Source organism: Paralichthys olivaceus, chromosome 23, assembly GCF_024713975.1.
Source record: "Paralichthys olivaceus isolate ysfri-2021 chromosome 23, ASM2471397v2, whole genome shotgun sequence".
Classification (NCBI taxonomy): Eukaryota; Metazoa; Chordata; class Actinopteri; order Pleuronectiformes; family Paralichthyidae; genus Paralichthys; species Paralichthys olivaceus.
In genome coordinates this window covers 10,575,290-10,598,200 of record NC_091115.1, presented here as the reverse complement: position 1 = coordinate 10,598,200, position 22,911 = coordinate 10,575,290, and the positions used below count along the sequence as shown (strand labels likewise).

General features: G+C 41.5%; 2 protein-coding genes across 7 annotated transcripts; one reads left to right on the top strand and one right to left on the bottom strand.

The window, feature by feature from the left end:
* Positions 1-259: 259 nt before the first annotated feature.
* cdkn1d (cyclin-dependent kinase inhibitor 1D) lies at positions 260-6,772 on the bottom strand. 2 transcript variants are annotated; one of them, XM_069519401.1, is made up of 3 exons: positions 6,747-6,772; positions 3,285-3,775; positions 260-3,175 (listed from the first exon to the last, which is right to left on the bottom strand). In XM_069519401.1, exons 1-3 carry the CDS (start codon positions 6,755-6,757, stop codon positions 3,117-3,119), a joined length of 561 nt encoding a protein of 186 aa, XP_069375502.1. In that variant the 5' UTR covers positions 6,758-6,772; the 3' UTR covers positions 260-3,116. The 2 variants fall into 2 exon arrangements, with proteins under 2 accessions (XP_069375502.1, XP_019948009.1); XM_020092450.2 differs by lacking the exon at positions 6,747-6,772 and adding an exon at positions 6,257-6,480.
* On the top strand, positions 5,406-21,345 carry LOC109632710 (suppressor APC domain-containing protein 2). Of its 5 annotated transcripts, none has more exons than XM_069519398.1 (8): positions 5,406-5,642; positions 7,467-7,574; positions 12,726-12,799; positions 15,973-16,092; positions 17,529-17,679; positions 20,046-20,216; positions 20,719-20,874; positions 21,141-21,345. In XM_069519398.1, exons 4-8 carry the CDS (start codon positions 16,004-16,006, stop codon positions 21,228-21,230), a joined length of 657 nt encoding a protein of 218 aa, XP_069375499.1. In that variant the 5' UTR covers positions 5,406-5,642; positions 7,467-7,574; positions 12,726-12,799; positions 15,973-16,003; the 3' UTR covers positions 21,231-21,345. The 5 variants fall into 5 exon arrangements, with proteins under 5 accessions (XP_069375499.1, XP_069375500.1, XP_069375501.1 ...); XM_069519399.1 differs by having other exon boundaries at positions 5,412-5,650; XM_069519400.1 differs by lacking the exon at positions 12,726-12,799 and having other exon boundaries at positions 5,412-5,642.
* The last annotated feature ends 1,566 nt before the right edge of the window (positions 21,346-22,911 follow it).

The following is a 22,911-nucleotide window of genomic DNA, read 5'->3' as shown; positions in this document are numbered from 1 at the left end:
GTATTAGATCTTTTAAAAGCTTCTAAGATGCATTAATATTGTCACTGCATGCAACAGCATAACAGCAACTTCTTTGGTGACATGTGCAATGTTACATCAAAACCACCAGGAGGTGCTATAGATGCAGAAACAAACCTTCCCTTCCAGCCCATTTTCTCTGATACTTGAAGACTCTTTATAAAGATGTTTTTTTCTCATGTTGTGTGCTATGAAACAAGGTGAAGCATCATTGATTGACACCTGCAAGCAAGAAACAAACTCAACTCCAGTATTTTTATTTATCATTCATTTACATTTAATTATTCTCAGCCCACTATATAAAATCAACATTTTAAAAAGGCAACAGTGCACCAACAACCCATCAACCGTTTAAATTATCTCTATCAAAAAAAGGATATGATTCTGATCCCATACAAATACACGTCTTACATGTTGCAAGGATTCATAAAATCAGTATTAAATTACAATAACATTATTTCAAATGGTATACAAAGATAATCATGCATTCATGCATATACAAGAGTAAAAGAGAACACTACATTTGTGATATAGCTGTGACAGGTGAATTAGGACAAGCAAAGTTTGCTTGGGCACTAACACATCTGGCTTGACTATCATTATATTTTTTTTTCCTGCCAATGGACAAATTTGAGCATGAAAGGTCCAATGGGAGGAAAATGTCTATTTCGTCAAGAAATTCCTAATCTGCGCCTCAATGAGGATTTGTGTGTTCATTTTTTAAAGATTACCTTCGACATATTTCTCTTGTCGACAATGTTTTTAGTGCAAAGATGTAGTTTCAGAAACAACACATTTAGTTAACTATTGCAAAAAAACATTTATTTGAGTTTGTAATTAGTTCCCTACACAACAAGAACGACAAAGATATAAACTCAAAATAAGTTAATATAGACATTGAACGTTTTGTCTTTAACACACTGAGGATAGTTGCACACGAACAAACACGGTATGACACACAAAGATAAGTTAACAAAGTACTCCTGATGAATTATTTTAAATAGCCACGTGTGCTCTGTTTAAATCGGTGAGGAAACAGCCACGTAGAGCCGTGAAAAAAAGCCAACGTTGTGCTAACATGATTATGAGCGGCTGCTTTTATGCCAATTTTTCGCAGAGACTGAGGCGGTTGGTTTATGAAAGAGAGGCTGTGTGACTTTTTGAGGGGTGGGGGGTGGGAGCAGACAAAAGCTAAATCACAGGCCACTTGTGTGGAGGGAGAAATGCTTTTACGTCCAGAATCTGTTGTGTCCCCCTGAAGTATCTCACTTTGAAGAAACTTTTTATTCCTTTCCCTCGTTCTTCCTCTCCACAAACACTTTACTCCTCTGCTCTGCTTCTGCGGAGCTGTCAAAGCAGAGTGAGGCAGTGAGAGAAAGCAAAACAACAACCCAGCCCCCTCCTCCTAGAGGGGCCAGGGTTTCCTCTGCTCGGAGCGCCCCCCCCCCCCCCGCTCTGACACACTGACTCTTTTACCTGATGTGAAACTCTACACTTTAGCGCTGAACCCTCTGCAGCTTTTAACCGCAACAGAATCGTCACTTCTGTTGCGCCTGAAAACTCAAACGACCTGAGCTTTGTTATTTGTTTAAACTGAATAATGAGGTAGTAAGAGTGGATTCATTCAGGTTATTTAGGTTTTTATTTAATGCAAACTAAATGACTGTAGGTAGGGAAAGAAAATAGGCACATCCTGTTTGAGTCAACTTAAAGTTACAGATCACGTTAAATGTAGAAAACCTGACTTTTAAGAACAGATTTTTTTTTCTTGGTGATTTCACTTGATAGTTGAATATTTGGAGACGTGACCTTCTGTGACCCATGACTGATTACTCAAACTGTAAGCAACTTGTGTCAATGATGTGTTACTAATTGAATGGCACAGCGATTTTTTCTTTGGTTCAACTGCCTCAGCTGCCACAATTTTTACTACTTGTGAAACCCAAAGATAAAAAAAAAAAAAACCACAACACACATTTGTACAAACATGTATATGCACACAGACACAATGCAAACGCTTTGCACGGCAATAGAAAATGTGACGCAGCTCAGCTGATCATTACAAAAAAACAATTATCAAAAAAAGTGAGTGGGAAAATGCTACAATGTTAGAAGCATAAAGCTGAAAATAAAAAACATACAACTAAATAAGGTTTGTTCTGGTCTGTTCTGTGCGAAACAGATCTTTACAACCTCATTATGCAAATAATACAATAATACAAAGCAAAACAGAAATAGTTTGCAATTTGTATATTTTTTGCTATGTTGTGATGGTGTTAAATATAATGGTTGATATTTTTAAAAGGCAATGGTGGAATAATGTATGAGCCACGATGACTTATAGTCTTTAATTTGGGGGCAATTACTTTATTTAGTTGATGATCTAGCATCGTGAAATAATAAATAAATAGTCACATACGGAACACAGTTATTATTACTCAGAATTTTAAGTCACTATCCGACAGAGTGTGGCTGCATTACCTCATTGCCAAACCTCCACCATTGGCCTTTAACCTGGTGCTAATCGCAGACGGGTTGCCAAAATTTTTAACCCTGGGTGAGGTTTTGACCCCGAGCGATCAGGGGAGGGCCGCGGGGTGAGACTTAAGGATAAGTGTGATGTGAGGCCAGGAAAAGTCACTCATCTTATCAAAACCTCTCATGACTTTTAGCAAGAGGGAAACAAAAAGGTCGAGGACTGAGGTCAAATACTATTCGAGGCACGTTCAGAGGAAACTTAACCTCTAGGCCCCTTTATGTTATTTCCTGAAAGAGTGCATTCAAAAAATATTTCACAGTATAGTCAGCTAAGGAAAACAGTATATAGAATATATACAGTATATATATATAAAATTTATAATTATCTACAAAAACTGTAGAACCAAAGCTTGATTAACTACAAAAACTGTAGCTTCCTTGTGCTGAAAAATTAAAGGTATGTGGTGTAGGAGGAGTTTTTTTAAGCCCATGCTGAATGAGCTTGTGGACAGTCAGTTACAAATTGCTACATATATACATAAGATATGAGACATATCCATGTGAGGTGACACGTGGAGGGACAGGCCCACTTATCCTCCATCGGGTCTCGTTGTGCTTTTCTACTGCCGAGAGGAAGCTTTGTAATGCAGAAGTCTGCTCTTCTTCACCTTGAAGAAATCTGGAGGGAAAAAAAGAACGCAAAAGTTAAAGAGATCCTTTTGACATGCTATCAATCTTAACCAAAAACATCAGACTATTTGTTGAACCACAATATTCTGTGGACTCACCTGTGATAGAGGACTGTCGACGTTTCCCTGGCTTCTGCCGCCTGTAGCACCTCCTGGCGGTCACCTCCAAGTACTCTTCCCCAGACGAGCTGCTGGACGTCGGTGAAGCTTCGCCTGACGAGGATGACGTCCGCCTCATCCCCTTCTTTGCCTCGATCTCGGGCCACACCACCGGCCTGACCATGCAGCTGTGGTAAAACGCTGGGACATCCTGGCACTTGAGCTCCTCCCACTCTATGTTGGAGTCCTCTCCCGGCATGTCGGCCTGGAAATCGAAGTTCCACCGCTTGTTGGCCACCTCGACGCTCGTGCAGAGCAGCCTCTGGAAGTCCTGCTGCAGCTGCTGGTGGTCCACAGGCCCAAAGAGATTCCTCCTCACGGGCCCCGACTTCATCTTCAGCGCCTCGATGCCCCTTAGGCAGGAGAGTGCTGAGTCAGACGCCATAAGTGATCCGTTGGTAGATGTTGATGGAGAGGCCATTGCCACGTCCCTATCAGAGAACAAACACAGAGTGTTATAGGAAGGGCAGAGGTTGAGTTCTGGATCTGTCAGACCTGCAGAGGTTAAATGAGGTGTGATGTGGGGTTTTACTAACACACACACACACCTCAGCTATTAAAAGCTCAAACCACCAACACACCGTACGCCTGCTTGGGTGTGTTTTATATGATCAAATCCATGTGTGCTCTGACCTGCTGAGTAATTACTGCAGTGACGGATAACTGAACCAACACCAAATAAATCTCCTGCAACATTCACAGCTGCGACACGTACACGTGAACCTGATCGTCCACCTGCTCTGGTGTCTGAGGGTTAAAGGTCAGCAGGTCACATGGAGAAAAGGCTTGTGTGCACCACTTGTGAGGAGAGTTTTCTGCATTCCTCATCTGACACATTTCATTAGAGTAAAACTGTCGAGTTCTGACACTGACCTGGACTGATCATTGGTTTTCTACCTGGAGTGTAGATTGTATCACTCAGTCTGAATTTTCTGGGGACCCTCAGCAACTGCATCAAATTGCAGAACTGCATCAGTCACAGAACTCTACAGGGTCATTAGATGATTTGATCTTGTCATGTGCCTTTGTCCCTATGTTCAAATACAGCAATAGAACCTAAATTACTAGAGCCTGACCAATTTACCAACTAATAAAGCCAATTTGATCCTTTCACAAGCTTATTGTTTTCTGTGTTTGTTTTTGCTAAATGATTATCCAGGGTTAAAAATGCCCTAACTCCTAGTTTAGAGAGAAACTGTAATGTTGTTATATTTTGGGCATATTTAATTGAATAAAAGTACAACTAATTTTGCATATACACTCAACTCTGCAATGCATTAGACATTCTGACATCACACAGACTCAGAGCTGGGAGATAAAACAATATTAATACCTATAACAATATCATTTTATCAATAGCAATGTAACAAAAGTCCATATAGTGATATAATGCTTATGCTTGAGGAACATATGCTTAATTGATCCATTTCAGATTTGTAAAATATCAATGAAGAAGAGTTTACAACCACAACCTTCACAGGATCAAAATAATAAGGTGACATTTATCATAATTAACAACCAATGTAAAAGATGCTCATTTTTGTAGGTTGTTTATAGTAGTTCATAACATTGGCTCAATTCAACAGGCTTTGTTGGTTCTTTGCGCTTACAACACAATAAATGAACAATGGCACTTAAGCACCTTATCAGCCTGCAGACAGAAATGAGAGGCCATGTTGTAAAAACACCAGAGGGTTCGAGGGGGGAGGTATCAGTATTGTGCAAGCGTTTGACACACAGAGAAGTCATCGCTTAAAACTTTCTCAAATCCAATATTTTTTATTTTACGACGTCTGTCAGTCTAGTCATATAATCTGTTTAAAAGCAGGTTAGAAACCCCTGCAGGCCACATGTCCACGCATCTCTCCTCAATGTGCTCTGTTGGTGTCAGGTCGATGTAAACAGCACCACTTCACTTTGATCGGTTTGGTTTCATTATGTATAAATAAATCGGAATTAAAAATGATAGAAAATTAGAAACGAGTGAGTGTAGTTGCCGTGTTTGACCGACAGGGCTGCCCCAGTCTGCCAGTGAAAGTTGTTTGCGTCGAGAAACGAAGTGGGCGCGGTCTTCAGCTCAGGTTTCCACGCGGCGGACCCGGGAAAAAAATACTACTCCAACTATTTCACACAAACTCCTCCACACAGCAGTGATTCCACAATAAGAGACGAATCAACGCAAAATCAAACACGCAACCGAGCCACGCAACGCGCCACGACACCAGGAAGTGCTTTTCCAGAGTTTGTGAGAGCGAGAGAAGATGTGGAGAGAAGACGCTGGTGACGCAGTTACACTCGGTGAGAATGTGGGTCAATGAGATGCGACACACTTTCAGCTCCGCAACTTGTCAAAGTCTCACACTCGTTCTTTACACTCAACAACCTCCCCAACACTAAAACACACAACCGAACCACGACAGCCTCACATTCACACCAGCGCTGACTATTCAAGCGCCTGTTCGTGTCTGGAAAATGCGTGAAAAACGTACGTAGCTTTACGTTTATCCGCAGAAAAACCCCTGAAGACCTCACGACACTTACGTAAAATAGCATTAAAGCAGCGTTAGCCTCACAGCTGGTCGAAGACTGAAGCTTCTAAAGGTTTTAGAGAATGCGACGTAACTGGGTCAAACTCCGGCATCATCCGAAACGACTCCAACACAACAACCACACAACACTCACTTCAACAGAAGTCAACGAGTACACACCAGTGTTAGCTTAGCGTTTAAAGTTGTTTCTGTTTTAATGTTTGGAAAAGTGAAGTTAACGCGTCAAAAAAAACGGACACGGGTTTACCTCTGACAACTTTAAAACACAAACACCGACTTAAAAGTGCGGGGACAAAAACATCACGATCACGTTGACAACTGACAATAAAGTAAAGTTAAGAGAAACGTGTTTTCTTGTCTTACCATCAGCGTCCGTTGCTCAAACGTGTCGAAAATGCGGAGTTTGACGTTCGCTCCGTAAACTGCGCAGCGAGAGGCGTGTGTGTGTACTCCACGGACCCGCGGTAACAAACAGAGTCAGTCTGAACGATCCACGGGAGGGTTCGTTCTCGTTGTGGCTCTTATGTCCCTGCGACGTGTTTGTGTTGGATATATACCCACTGAGGAGGAGGGTGGGGGGGTGGGGGGGAAGAGGGGAGGGTTCGCCCTGCTAGAGCCGAGGGGTCACGTGGTTCCCGTCAAAACAATTGGGAGCCCCGGAGCTGAGGTAAACAACAAGTCGATCAATTCTGACGACAATTGAACGCAGCAGTGTGTCCAGTTGCATTGTTGCAGAAGTGCAAAAAAATAAACACGCAAAAATTTACGAAAGTGGGAAAAACAAACATAATTTATCCAATACTGATATATGTGTGATTATAAGGTGTTATTGCATGCATAGAAATCCTCTTACGTTTTATTCATGAGTTAACTCCTGAGTTAACTCCTGTTGCAGGAACCTGTGCTCCTTCCCTCCGCGGCGCCCCTCGTGTGCTCATTCCTCTAGTAGTAGGTCAAATAACTTGGCAAAGCCCGCCATTTCCTACTCTGCCTTGAATGTGACATACATTCTCCTGGAGCCCTTGCATCACATTTTGTTTTGGCACCTCGCCCACGTCCTCCAGTCACGTTGAGCTGCAACGTGACTGGGCAGATCCATAGTGGACTTTGAGCATATTTTCCACTTTTCTGCCTCATATCCCCATTTGGTTATTATATGTGTACAAGTGGATGTAGTGAAACGCCCTGTGCGTCATGCACTAATAACTGAGAGGCGTTTGTCTGTTTGACCTCTGCACTGACCTATTTTAGATCTGATTCATATGAAGCTGTGTGAGAAAAATGAATTAAAACAGAGAAAGAGACTAATCTGACTTAACCACAGGAGAAATTCACATTTGATGTCTTATGTAATTCGACCTTAGTGTTCTAAAGCAGAGCATCTCAGACTTTTGCAATATACTGTAAATCCTTAACTGACACAAACTAGAACACAAACCCCAGTTCAATTCAAGGAATTTTGCTTTTCAATATTTTATCACCAGAAGTGTATGAAATTCAGATCCAAAGTTGTCAAACATTCTGTCAGTGTTTAACACATGAATGACAATGAACGATTTCCCTTTTTTGCTAGGGATCCCCTGCGACCCTTCAAGGACCCATGTTGGTCCCCAGACCCCACTTTGAGAACCCCTGTTCTAAAGCTATCTGGATGAAAATCCTCCAAAACAGTGATGGTCTGGTGAGTAACTAAATATTGAAAGGACTCAAATGATCAAATGATCAACAGAAACTTGATCTGTCACAAGTTGGGCAAGTGACTAATAATTAAAGTCAATGCTGCTTTCTATGTACTTTTTCATAATAAACTGATATGTGATGCCATACTACACACTTAAGATACATTGAGATGTGATAAGATATGATGTGATAATATACAATGTCTTACTTTTCCATGCATAAATTGCTGAATATTGACTCCTTTAATCATCATGATTTTTACATTTCACCCTTCCCCTCTTGCGTCACTTTTTTTCTTCTTTATTTTTTGACTTTATTTACAATTAATTCCTTAATTAATTTAATGCTGTGTTCACACGTCTACTTCATTAGGAGCTCAGGCGGATAAAGTCTGAAAGGACCACAGAGCCTGTCACACAGACATTCGCGTTCATGCATGCACGTCCTCCAGAGAAAATGCGGAGGGACTGTGTAGTTCAGTTCATGTCTGAAAGCAGTTTATTGAATGTTTCCTGGTTGGGAAACGCCATATTTTCATGTGTAGGGGCAGATAAGCAAATAAAACAAAGCAAATAAACTGTGCAAAAAAGTGCTCAAGTTAAAATAAATCTCAATCTGGGATTTAATTTACTTGGATTCTTAAGGGACTGTATGTATGTGACTAATTCCACAAACGTCCATCTGTGTGGAATGTAAATCTTATGAACTGTTCATTTTATGGGCTTCACATTTGAGATGTGTATTCTTAATGGCTCAAGGAAGTGTAGATTTTGGTGCCATTTGGACACGTGATATGATCAATATTAATAAAAGTTAACTAAACAGATGACCAGCCCTCTGTAGCAGTCAGTGGGGGCAGGGCAGTGAGCCCTCAGTCTTCAGACTGACTTGTTCTCGGATAAACTACAGCAACCACACATCCAAATCATTGCAAAATGATTCATGCTTTGATTATTTTTATTTCACCATTTTGGACCGACTTAGAAATTCTCGGGTGTCGTGGTTGCCGATCCCCATCATGACAACAACATTCATAGAATCCCTTCCTCTTTAGCACTTTGTCTACAAAGTAAAAGCATGATGTTCGTTTTGTTGCCGCAATATAAGCTGCATATCGCGCTGAATTATGGAGCTTTTATTTTGAAAAGTTAACATGTGTTGCTTGCTCAACAGACCCCTGAAATAGCCAAGATGCAATGTATGAAAAAACTTTTACCAATTAAGTAAATCATTCCAAATAATATATAAGCCACACGTTACAACAGTAATAAAGCAAATTCAGTTTCTTTTTACGAAAAGAAATGATGATAAAATCAGGTTGAAAAGCAACTGAATCCAGTCGATCATGGATCACTTTTGCAGTTTCAGAAAGAAAGCTGCAAAGCAAACAGGCATGATTAGAACAAACTCTGCACGACACCAAAAATAAATCTGCAGCAATGATAAGTCTCTTAATTAAAAACATAAAATATGTCACAATGGATAATCTGCTCACCGCTGACGTCACCTCGTCAGCACAAACCCTCTCAGTGCTGAGTTACGCTCCCATCATGATACTTAATAGTCAAATTAGGGTTGTGCCCCAGTTCCCTAATGCCCCACTAATCTGTGTGTCGACGTCTCTTTATACTCTGTTTTACGTGACAGGGGACAATGAGGCCTCGGCAGAATCATCCTTCACTGTTGATTCAGCTCTGTGACCTGTATTCACAGTTATTGTTCTTCATTAAATTCCTAATCCTCTCCTTGTTGTCTACAGTGCTGTGTGAGTGTGAGTGTGAGTGTGAGTGTGTGTGTGTGTGTGTGTGTGTGTGTGTGTGTGTGTGTGTGTGTGTGTGTGTGTTTGTTTTGATGCCACCCCCCACCCACCCACCGTTAATCCTGAGTTGTTGTGTTACAGTCGGTTATTGCAGTCATTAAGCCCATTGTCTCCTCTCCACGGTCAGCACCCCCTTTGAATACGTTACAGTGCGCGCTTGTGAAACAACAGTCACATAGTAGTAATGTGACTCTGGGGTCAGATGATGATGGGAAATGTCATGGTGAGTGTCATGTTTCCCAAAAACACCTGATTCACCTCACCTCTTTCATTCAAGCGTTTCTAAATGACTGTGGAATAAGACAAACAAAGAAGACGTTAGTGAGGCTGTTAATACACGCGCACGTACCCTGCAGCCATAATCGTATTTGTTTGAGTGTTAGTCAGATGTAGGTGATGTGTAATGTAATGTTATTTTGAGGACATTTATCAGTACAGGGAGAGAATATAGCTTGAAAAGGCCCAATCGAAGGATGGTGCTCCAAAAATAAAGTGAACAAATGTTAAATAATGAATCTTATGTATTCCAGAGGATGCTGATGAGGAACTAAGCAACTGCCACACAAACAATGGATTCAAGACATGTGTCATAAGCAGGCATCAAGCTCTTTTAACTGTTTTAAAGTAACAACCAGATTTAAACACCTTTATGTGTCTGAAAATCTGAAAAGATCTGAGTGTTAATCAGTTGGAAGTTATGTAATGTAATGTCAGATCAGGAGGACAATAATACAAATATAGCTTTATTAAAGGAATATGATTCACTTTATATATTCCTGCAGAGTAATTTTGTTCAAAACCAAGTAACAGCATCACAGAAAATAATTTAACAAAATGTGTCATAAGCAGAATTCAACCTCTTTAATGTGTTTACGTTGACTTTCGTAACCGGATACCCACATTTAAACACCTTACTGAGTCTGTCTCACTCTTAATGAAGAAAAAGATTAATCTCGGTAAATCAGTGTACTCATTTTATTGCGGAGGTTAGATGAGAAGAGTGATACCACACATATGACGCTGGTAGCATAATGACAAAAACTCTTAACGAAAACAGGGGGAACGTCAGCCATGTTGATTCAGACTGAGGGAAAACAAGAACTGCCAAAGTTCACTCAAAACAAAGTGTTAAAATTGAAATTTGTGGTTTATTATTTCTAACGCGCAGCGAGAGTGAGAGCAGTCTTCTCATGCTGTTCTCAGGAAGAAAGTGACAAAGTGGATTTCCCACAATTCCTTGACGCCCATCATTTACTCAATAATAACAAATAATGACGATTATTTTATTTATGGGCACTTTTATTTTCTGGGGAAAAAAAGTCCTGTCTCACAACATTAAAGAAAGTGAGGTGGGATCATGATTCATCCTTTCACCAAGTTTCATGGAAATCCATATTTTCGCCCAAGAAAAACAAACCAATGGGGTGAAAGCACGGCCTCCTTTGCAGAGGTAACTAAGAGGGTACTTTTATTTCTTTGACAACCAAACTGTAAGCATCTAATTTCATTAGTAAAACTGTCTCCCTCCCTATTGTTAAAGATTCAAATGCTGTTTGGTTTCACTCCGGATGAGACACAGGCTCCATATAGCTGCATGTCCGAGGTCATGCTGGCTCAACTAAAAACCTTGAAGCTCTGAGTTTGGTGCTAAAGCTGCTCTTTACCGAAACACTAAGAGGATGCACTGTGTGTGCCATGTGGCTGTCTGATAAGAACAGGAAGTCTCTGGTGAAGGGGAAGCTGTGACGGAGAGAACAGGATGAGGAGGCGGCGGTGTTGGTTCACAGGTGCAGCGTGGGGCTTTCCACATCCTTCTGCCCCTCAGCCGCAGACATGTAGTTTGTTTACGTCAGTCATTATTTCCTCACGTACAACAACAAATCATGAGCAAGAGATTTGATGTAGGAACATTGATAAAGACAAAGATCCAAACTAAATGAGGTGAAAGAGAAAGAAAAGTGTGAAGCCTCGTTCAGTCGAGGTTTTAAAGCTGCTTACTGCTTAGGGACATGACTGTGCTGAGTTTAGCTGCAAACATCATTACATCTGATCAGAGCGCCCATATGTGCTGACATGCATACATGTATGTATATATGCAAACATTTATACTGTAGATGGAGATCTAACCAAAAACAAGCGATGCACAGCAGAGGTGAAGGATACCTGGAGGCTACAGCAGGGAGGTTATATGTAAAATTAACTGATCCCTGTCCAGAAGAGTAGGTTAATGTGAGGGATGTTCAGTTTCAACGTGCAGCTTCACCACTAGATATCACGAAATTCTGAACCTTTAACTACACATTGACATACAAGTAAAATGTGCAAAAGTGTGTATGAAAACAAGCATTTGAACAATGGGTGAAGCTTTAGAATGTCTTGTTTCAGTTTGTTGACATCGCATTAGAGTCAAAGGTGACTTTCTAACACCACAAACAAAAAAAAATTCTGGAATAACACATTTTATGCACCTAATAACATGTGAACAAACCCCTCTACACACCTCTAAAGTTAAGTAATTTGAAATCTACAGAAGCGGGGGTGTAAAATAAAACCTAAATATGTATTTTTGGCATTTTCTCCCCATCAATAAAAAATAAAAAATGGAGAACCTCTGGTTTAACCTCCACGTTTTCCTCTTGTAAATAATTTAATCTGTTCTTATTGCTATTGCTTATCGAGGCCGGGATACCCATAGCAACACAATATGCTTTTTATAAACACAAATGATCCCTGGGGTGTAAACTAAATTTGGAACTTTCTTACTCTAAAATACACAGAGGAATACAAAAGGCAGTGAACCCTAAAATCTCACACACACACACACACATTCACACACACTCCATACGTAAGTGGGATGTGATTCCATGGGAGCGTTCGCCCAGCTGTGGAGGCCACAGGTGGGGTTGTGGGGGAGGGTGAAGGAGTGAGCCGTGCTCTGATTTCATACGTGTGTGTGTGTTTGGGGAAGGTCTGCAGAAACGTGGGGTGCAGAGGGGGGCTGCTGGTGCTCGCTGCATGGCAGCTGGATATTGTCAGGGGTTCACCAGGGGAGCCTGCGTGTCAGGGTGAACGGGTTTAAGATGAAATGTGCCCAAGAAGACCCTTACTCAGTGTGTTTGCTTTGGGGGGCTCCTCGGGGGCTTTCCTTGGGGGGGTCTGGTGTAACATATATATTTATTTTTTCTCTGAGCAGTGGTGGCCCGTCTGAGGATTCATGTGTGTGTGTCGCCATGTGTGCACATACCTGTACATTTAAGGCCCTTCTTGTTCCTGTCAGTGCAGCATGTGGTTCGAGGTGATAACATCACGCTGTTTAAAATATTGTTTTTGCAGATTGTGGGTGTGAACAGAGGAGAGGAGGAAGAGGAGGAAGAAGAGGAGGGGGATGGACTGAAGGGCGGTGCGAGGTGGGTGTAAATTGATCCTCTGTTTTTGTCCCTTTGGCATGTGTGTGTGTGAGGGGGACTTGTTTTTGTCACACGCCAGTGACTTTCAGACCGGTTCAATGTCAGAACCAAGGAAACACGAAGCATCATGTCAGAGTCAAGCAAAACTAGAACAATTATGTTTCTTTCAGGCAACATTTGACATATAATGATGCTTCCCAATTAAACCACTATTATCTGGTAATCTACACACTGATCTTCAATGCCACATACTGTAAATGTAAGCAACTGCAGGAATGACTCTTATAAACTTAATATACTGCTTGTGTCAGTGGACTGTCTTGTCTCTGCTCCCTGCAGCTGAGGTGAAAAGGTGGTACACTTCAGCTGATGTGTTTCTCGCTGTTATCTCCATCTGGTGGGAACATCTGGTTTACATCTGGCCCTGGCCGTGCAGTGTCGGGCCTCGTAGGCGAGCGTGACAATATGTGTGTTTGTGAGAGAGAGAGGGAGAAGACATGAAATATGTTTGGGAGTTTCGGATGTGAGTGCGTGACGAGGCATGGTGAGGGGTTAATTGGATGAGAAGGGGACTCTGTGTGTGTAAACTGTAAGAAGGAAGATCAGGAAGCGAGAGATGGTACAAGAGAGGAGGAAAGAAGAGGTCTCCAATTTTCTAAAGGGGGTTGTTGATATTTGGAGACCCTGTGCTGGGGGCCCATGGTTTGGAAACAGGGCCTGCTGGACTTATAGGTAGGACGTCCGAGGATTTTGTGTGAGGTAACTTGAAACAAACAATTTCAAGAATAAAAAGGGAGAAAGCGTTGAAACGTGGTCAGTGTCAATGGTGCTCAATATTTCCACTGGGGAAAACCGGTTACTCTAACTAAGCTGTCAAATGGAAAATGTGAAGAGCAGAGCCCTGAAGGCATGTGATGTTAATAAGCTGCACACACATAGCACATGCATGTTTACCAGGTGGATTACTACAGCTGAAGGGGGGGGTCACAAGTGGGGGAGGAAACACTACACTACTGAAGCACTACTGTCACTTGGGTAATTTTTCCAGTATTGTATTTGTATCGTCCATATTCACAAATCTGCTCATAAACCTTTGGATTTATTTTTTTGAGAGCTGCTGCTGTAGCCTCAGTGTTGTCTTCATCTGATCCCAGTTTTATTTAGGCAAAGAAACCAAATCTGTGAGGTTTCAGTTTGGTGCGTTTACACTGTGTTCTATGTTAAATACCTTGGGTGCATGAATACATCCAGTGGAGCAAGTTTTGTCTTAGCACCACTTGGTTCTACAGTAAGATTTGTTTTTCTGAAATCCAGTGAAAGGATTTTGTGTCTAAAGAGAAGGAGGTGAGTGTCAGTCTCTAATGAGGCCCCTCGAGAGACACTTCTGTCATGTAAGTGTGTGTGTGTGTGTGTGTGTGTGTGTGTGTGTGTGTGTGTGTGTGTGTGTGTGTGTGTGTGTGTGTGTGTGTGTGTGTGTGCGTGTGTGTGAGAGAGAGAGAGACAGAGAGAGTGAGTCTGAGGGGGTTACATATCTTTCAGATTCCTGGGAGCTATGATCTGGAACAGTGAGCCTTGACTGGACAGAGCTGGCGTGGGCCAGAGAGGCGGAGGGAGCACCAGGCTTCTTTTGGCCTGTAATATTGTATCAATTATATATGTATGTGTGTGTGCGTGTGTGTGTGTGTGTTTGTGTGTAAACTATGTGTGTATGAGTGTGGGTGAAACGATGTAGGTGCATACCATTCCAGCTGCTCGGGTGTGTGTGTCTGTGTGTGTCTGTGTGTGTCTGTGTGTGTCGTTCTCATTCCTCGTGGTTTAAACATGAAAATTGTAGTGACAGTGAGGGCGCAAATATGCATGCGAGTGTGTGTTTGTGTGTGAGAGAAGGAGGGAGACAGGAAGCATCTAGGGGCCCACTCTTTGCCGCAGTAGTGACTAAAAAGTGAAGGGAAACATCTCACTGCTATATGTGTACGATATAAATGTGTGTATTTAAAACTTGTAAATACACCCTGGCAAAGTGAATGCATGTGTGAAATGTGTCTTGCGTATATATATTTACACTGTTTTGTTTGACGACGAACTTCCTGTTAGGGGGCCCACAGAGGAAGCTCAGCGTGATCTCTGTCCGTCTTCGTGATAATGGTGAAAAAAAATTATAAATTCCTCAACTTACATCTCTTGTAAATCGGTTTTTACCCCACAAAGGTTAAAATCAGCTAAATCTGTTCGTTGTATCAGGAGGCCCTCTAGAGCTTTAGGCTATTTTCTGATGACGGTCACATGTCTTATAAGACAACGCAGGGTCATGGGTTCCCCTCAGGGTCTGTCTCAGGGATGCTACAGCTCAGAGAGAGAGACGTTCCTCTATATAGCAGCTTAATCCCTTGTTTTCAGTGAACTGTGCTCACGTGAAAAAAACGACATAACTGCAGCTTCCAGTGCCTTGAGGGATTATCTACAGTATATATAAGTGACCATTTAGTTTCTTCATCTTGAATCAATGAGATGAGGTTCATGTTGATTTTCAGCGGGTAATAAAGATATAGATAGAATGTAGATACAAATGAAACTACGAGCCCTTTGAGTGGAACATGTCGCGTCTTATGCAAGTTGAAATCTCTGAAGTGGACCCCAGCTCAGGGTGGAGAGAGGCTGACAACACTTGACGTGCTCCTGAGCTCTCTGGATCTGTGTTGTGTGGCGCCACCTGGTGTTTTGCGGAGACTACAGCTGTAAAATCTAATGAAAATATCAGGAGTTACAAAATGTCAGCTCTGTCTGAATTTAGCCTCAATTAGAGCATCTCCTGCTGGTGAAAGAGCAGGACTGCAGCCTATGAGCTGTCAGCAGGCTGGACCTGTGCTGACAGAGTTTAACAGGGAGGTTTATCCTCAGGAGAAACAGACTGAGCCTCTAGACAATCAAAACTCAATTTCATATTTTAATTACAAAAACTCTGGATCCTACATTTCCCACAATGCAGCTCAATACTGTCCCCATGTCACCTCTGTCTGTTAGATACATTATCTATCTACGGTCTGTTCTGACAGTGAACACTGAAGCTGGAACACTCTATCTGAAAAATATTTAATTAAAGTAACAAGTGTCAACATAAAGGATATAATATTGTTGGAAAGATATGTATCTCTAATGCACATTTCTGCCACCAGGGGTCTCTCTGTCAAAACATTATGAAGATGGATGGGATTATGGGAGTTACAGAATTGTCTTCAGCACCATCGCCTGTCACTGCAGTCATCTTCTCCCAGTTGGATCCCTTCAATCGTTCAGTAGGTTCATCTATGTGCAGAGGTCTCCTCTTCCTCCAAAACCTACAGATCTGCCATTCAAACCAGATCTGCCATTTAAACCAGTGAAAACACTGAACAAAGTGTTTTTAAATTCTGGATTTTTCTTGCACAAAACATTTTGCACAGGCTGAGCCAAGCTGCTGCTATTGTCTGCTCAGGTTGTTTCTCTGATAATTTATAATCCATGCATCCAATTACATGAATCCTTTATCTGGTTGGTTAAAATATATTAAATAACTGTATAATCCAAAAGGGGTATTGTAAAACTACAACTCTGACGTTTGCGTTAAAGGAAATGATACGTGAGCAAATGAAACAGTCCATTATTACCTTAATTAAACTTTCTTCTAGTAGTTACTGGTGCAGACATGGAAAGTTACTTTAGTACAATTTTGTAAAAACAACTTTACAAACCACTTTACTTTCAATTTCATGCTACTTAAACTTCTACATTACATTTCAGAGGGAAACTCTTATTTCCTCTGTATTTATTTGTCAGCTCCTTTATTTTTTCTTTCATTAAAAAACATCATAAACTAATATTAAGGTTAGAAGCCAGGGTTCAAATAGGGAAAGTAAGGTCAGAGAAAGCTTGTCACATGATGAAATTCCAGTTGTGGAAATAAATCTTCACACTCTTCCTTCACATATCAGACTAGACGTAATCAGTGTTACTCTAACAGCCAGTTGGGCCTGTGGCGGTGTTACTTAAAGAACGTCAATGCACTGTGGCTGAAATCCATCTGCTCCACCCTGCATCCATCCCCTCTCTGCTCTCATAAACACATTTAATGGAGCTGTAACGTCCACTGGCGCGCTCGTCCCCAGGTTATGTCACATTCCAACATGGAGGGACGTGTTGGGACAAAGAGAGTATAACACACCTGTGCGCTCTTCTCATTGAGCAGAGCGAAAGTCGAGTTTGCACCTCGGCCGAGAGGATGATGTGATTCCTGGAGAATTCGGCCGACGCTTGAGCACAAAGCTCTGTTGTTCCTCTTCCTTGTTTCTTTTTAAAACTTAGACTTATGATGAAAAATAATGTTCAGCTACACCCTCCTCTGAAATGTCACATTTCCTGCTATATGCCATTTATTGTTTTCTTATACCAGATACTCAACAGGCAGTTTTACCCTCCCTCCACCTCTCATTATTTCCTCTCTCTCTATGTGTGTGTGTGTTTGCGTGTGTCACTTTATGTCGATGAACCAGTCATGGCAGTGACATGTGGAATTTTTCATTACCTCGCCCTGGGGGCACCACGCTGCCTGTGCCTGTGTATCGTGCTGCTGCATTTTTTTTCCACTCCTGCCTTCTGTCTCTCAAACACACACACACAGACACACACACACACTCATTCACTCCCTGTGCTATTATTCCGAGTCAGCCACTGTGGTTTGTTGTTTGCTGTGCAGGCGGCTGTATGGGGCAGTATCCTGGACGTCAGTAGTGACTGATCTCCTCTCCATGGCCTGTCATCCCTCCAGCTCAGGCTCCTACACAGTGGTGATCATCCCACTCAGGACCAGCCTCTACAGCCTGGACGCACTGCGCTTCTACCTATGGGTGAGGAGGGGGGACGAGTGTGTGTGTGTGGTTTGGATTGTAATCAGTTGCATCTCTCCTGTGTGTGTGTCAGTGATTCGACCTTGTGAGTTCGTATGTTTCTTTCTTCCTGTGTTTTCAGTTTTTTATGAACAGTCGGCAATAAGACTTCTAAATGAAGTGAACTTCTAAATTTTGACTTATCACTAAACTTTACCGCCTCTCTAATTTGTGTATTAATGACCACTTTGGCACATTTGGCCTTTTTCCACAACCAGATCTTTTACTTTTCCAAACGTTTACATTTCAGTTTTAACTGATACCAAAAGAAAAGTGGCACATATTTGTGCAGGAAGTGTTTTTTGTTCATGTGTCTGTATTGAATCTGAGGTTAAACAACATTCGGTTCTGTACATGTTCATATATGTTAAACATCTCATTGAAAGTAGCTACATGCAAGTTCAAGCCAGTCCAGGAAGGAGTGCCTCAGTACAGTGGCAGCAGAAGAAGAGGCTGTTAACGTGTTTTGACTAGAGCTGAAAAACTTTCATTTTCATAATCGTTGAATCAAAACACTGCAGCAAGAGAATTTTTACTTAAATAGGATCTAAGTAGGCCAGTTAATTGATTATGGAAAAATGCAATTATTGACTAATTAATTAATCTTTTAACCCTTGAAACTAGTCATGATTCCACATAGTGCAGCATCTGACCATGAATCTTTTCATTAACTCCAAAAAGTATCATGATTTAATAATATTTCTGAATATTTTCTCTCAAATTGTATCTTCTGCAGATTTCATGTGAATATATGGTGAATTTAAATGTGGTTTCATGAGGGGACTGTTGGCTTAAAATCAAAAACACAAAGGGGTTTGATAAAGAGTTGAATTCATAGTTAGTCAGTTATCTAATTAGAGACATATGACTTTTCTGACTGGATTTTAATATGAAGAGCCTAACCCTCCCCCCTTTTAAATATATTTCATTTTAGGAGATCACTTCACTCATCGTCATCTCATTTTAAATGAGTTTAAAATGTTTTTTTTCAAGGGGAAAGGAAGTATTCATATAAATCCAATAGAAACTAGAATGTGCCTGATTAGTTTTCATCAAGATCCAGGGATTACCTCTGGGAAAAAACATCCTCTCTCACAATGTTAAAGAAAAAGAAAAAGTATCCTGGATCCATCCCCTGATCCGGAACCACACCAAAATGTAATGGTCTCTTTCCTGACAAATCCCACATCCTTCCACCTCGTTTCATGGTGATCTGTTCAGTAGTTTCTGTGTAATCTTGTTAACAATCCAACCAACAAACAAGTCTCAAATCAGTGACATGTAGACTCTTACCTCCTCTGACTGGATATGAATATAAAGAGAATAACCCTAATTAATAACTACTAATCTGTTTTGCATTTAAAAAAGTAATTTTTCACCTTGAATCATCTTAAAATCTGATTTGTAAAGGGGAAGTGAATTATTTATATAAATCCAACAGAAAATAACGTTTCATGCTGCTTGTGTTTATCCAAAAATACTTCGATTTTCCATTCGTGTTCCCTGAGGGTTGTTTTGGAGGCAGCACGGCTGCAGTCAGACCAGTGACACATTCCCACATGTCAGGTCTGCTCCTCACAGTCTTCTGCTAAAGCCTCGGTGCACGTAACCAGGTTTCCACCGACTCTAGACTTCCAGTGGTGAAACTTATCTGCATCACCTGAAAAATGTTTAGATAGACTATATTAGTCATTCACCATTGATGCTATAGTGTCATGAGTTTCTAATGTCCTCCTAATCTATAGCTGGATGCTGATCTCCTGTACCGTGACCAAAGTGATCACGACGCCCTGACCTCATGATGCCAAAGGTGGAACATCACCACCACGTTTTACGATTCCCTGCCTGCTGGAGCACGGTTACTGTACCTCTGTTCAGGCCCATGTGCATGTTATCCAGCTGAGTGTAGACAATGGCAGTAAAAGGCCTCCTGCTGCTCTGTAGATTGGCTCCGCTCAGAGACAAAAGCCTTGGGGCCTCTGGAAGACAACAGGCCGCACTGTGCCAGTCACTTTACCTCGGGCCGCCCAGCCGGGTCAGCAGTGGTCAGGATTGTTTAGTCGTCCATAAACATGTAAACAAACACGCACCCCACAGAACTGGGTCTATGATTAATCTCTAGATTTTTGGGTCTTAATGAGAAAGTAGAGAGTGGAAATACTGTGTGACAGGAAATGAAAGGATGTTGTGGTTGCATGGTTTGCACATTAAACCTTTTGACCACTGGGACACCCCCCCCATCCATTTTTCAGTTAGTTCAGTTCACAGTGGAGTTTACAGGAGAATAAATAAATCCATATTTATCATCATCACTCATCTTATTTCAGATTAAGCGCCAGAAGGATCTAGAGAGAGAGAAGGACGCCCTGTGGTCTGGGCTGGAGATTCTGGAGAGGGCTCGATTCTGGTACCTCCAGCGGCTGCACGAGAACAGAACCCGGCAGGACAACATGGAGACCAGAACTAGGCTCGGCTACTGCAAAGAAGATTCAGCAGAGGTACAGAGCAGTTTTTAAAAACACCTTGTGTATTTCAGATGGGGGTGTAAATATCCCTAAATATCCACAAACCCAATGGTTAGTGGGCTTAATTCACAACAACACAACTTTATTAATCCTGAAGGCAATGTGGTTTAGGTTTAAGAGAAAAAAACAAGATACAGACAAGCAGTGACAAACATCCATTCAAACAATATCACATGGTAATTTATCGTGATACAGTGCTTTAGTTTGATGACCACTCAACACACTTTACAGTACAGTTTTGCCACTAACACACATATTCATACAGTGCATTTATGTGCAGCACTCTGTCACACATCGCTCCCACAGATTTGATGTCACTAGATTTAGAAGTGGGTGAGAAAGTGTCACTTTCACTGCCAGAATCACTCCACACCTACATGTAGAAGTCTTTCTCCGCTTATCCTTTTTGGAAATCAATCTTTATGATCATATCAGGGATCAGGTCTTGGTCACTCTCATCTCTGTCCCTCTCCAGACTCGGTCCTCTCTCGTCAGGTCTCGGATCCTGAGGGTGAACGGCTCCCTGGGTTCAGTGATGACTGAGCCCAACGTGATGAGCAGCAGCAACCCCTCTCTGCCTGAAACTGTGGCTGACAGCGACCTCCGGTGGTACAACTCAGTACTGACTCAGGCAAGGAAAATAAAACGGGTACCTCTGGTAGTTTATGATGGTCAAGAGGGCAAAGCAGTTTGATACGAAGTGACCATAAACAGATGTTCTTGTATATGTTTTGTATAAAGTTTTGCATTTTTTGTCCATATCTTTCTACAGCTTCTCCCAGTATTCTGTGTGCGTGCGTGCGTGCGCGTGTGTGTGTGTGTGTGTGTGTGTGTGTGTGTCTGTGTGTGTGTGTGTGTGTGTGTATGGTTGCTTACTTCATTTTTCCTCTTTTACAGGACGTGAGCGACAAAAATCGCCAGATCTCCATGTTGGAGCTGGAGAAGCATGCTCTCCTCGAGCAGCTGAATGAACTGCAAGTCTACTGACAGCACACGTACATAAAGATACACCCCTGCCACACTGCAGACTTCCATTTCACTGAATGTCTCACAGCTGATTGTAAATATGTATTTAAATTAATAAATTACAGCTAATGATGCATCACTTGTTTTGTGAACCAGTTTCTCTGAAGCCAGGCCCTGCTGTCATTAGCACTATTAATTAACTTAATGTAATAATTTTAGCTCATAATTACGTGATGTTACCAAGAGTCTAAATGTCTCAGCTTTCAAGAGCAGGTTATATAATAGTTGTTAAATATATGAAGAGACACAGGACTTAAAAATATCTTAAGATTAATACTTTAAATGATTTACATTTACTAAAGTGCCGTACATTGAATTTAAAAGTATTTGCCGCTCCATGTGAGTGATTTCCCTCTTTTCTACGTCTTTCTACTTTTTTAACAGTTGTAGTTACTTTTCAAATTAAAAGTACATGCAAATTGTATAAAATTTGATGTATTTACATAGAATAATTTACTATATATACTGTATTTCAATTTTATAGTGTCCTCACTAAAATCTGTCTTAAATGGCGTTGCACATTTTAGCACTGATGCAGTAAATATGTGTAAAGTCAAATCTCAGTGGCGGTGAAGAAACTTCAGTGTTTAATCTGAGGTGATATTTTTCTGCAGCAGTTGCAGGAAGGACCCAGCATCACTGTGTGTCCTGTAACTCCCAGGTTCTTCCGTTTCCGTCCCTTACATGCGGGCTCTGTGTCTCGACACGTAGTAGCAACCCTTTCCCGGTGGTCCCGCACTGATCTTACTTCATCTGATAATCTTTATCTAATCCAGTCATCATGCGTGTTTGCAGGAGTCCTTTTTTTCCAACTGCACTGCACAAGCGTGTTGCAGACGAAGGCTTAAATCTCTTGCAGATGAAAAACGTGTCCAACAAACCACTGAAGATTTTATGTTTCCACTTTAAGTCTTTACGCTACTTTTTTACCTTTAACTTATTTATATTTTTCTTGCTTTACATCCTTAAGCAGGAGCTTGTTATGTGAGCCCGTTCTTGCAAAGTGACGTTGTTGTCATTTTCCTTGAGTGTGTGTTTACTCAGGAGCCAATGTTGGCCCATGGTGGCCCTGTGTCTCTGCCTGTGTGTTTGGAAGAGATGTTGTCGTTGATCTGATCTGACCTAAAACCATGAGAAGACGGTAAATAGAACTGAGAGAGGACAGTAAGTGGCGTACGGGTGTTTTGTTTCAGATGACCAGGATCTGTGCAGTTTTTTGTGGTATGTGTTGCGACAGATTAAAAAAGCTTATCAGCAGTAAATTGGAATTAAATCACATCGATATAGTCCTCAAAAATAATAAACAAGTCTCCTGCGCTCTGAGTAAAAACACACATGCATTAGTGACAACTCTTCCTGTGAAACAGGACGATGCCTGCAGGGACTGTGCAGGAATCTGATTAGAATCAGCACCAGGGAAGAAAACATCCATTATGGCAGAGAGGCTTTCATTTAAGTAGCTTCATGTTATCTATCCTCACAGCGCCACTGAACCATCAAGCGCAGGGTACCAGCACTTGGCTAATTATTGGGTCTAATTCTCAAACGGCACAGCCGAACACCTTTGCTTGTCATGCCTTCATGAGCGTCAATGCCATTCTTCCATGCCAGCATGGTTCAGTGGAGCTGCACTCTGCTGGTC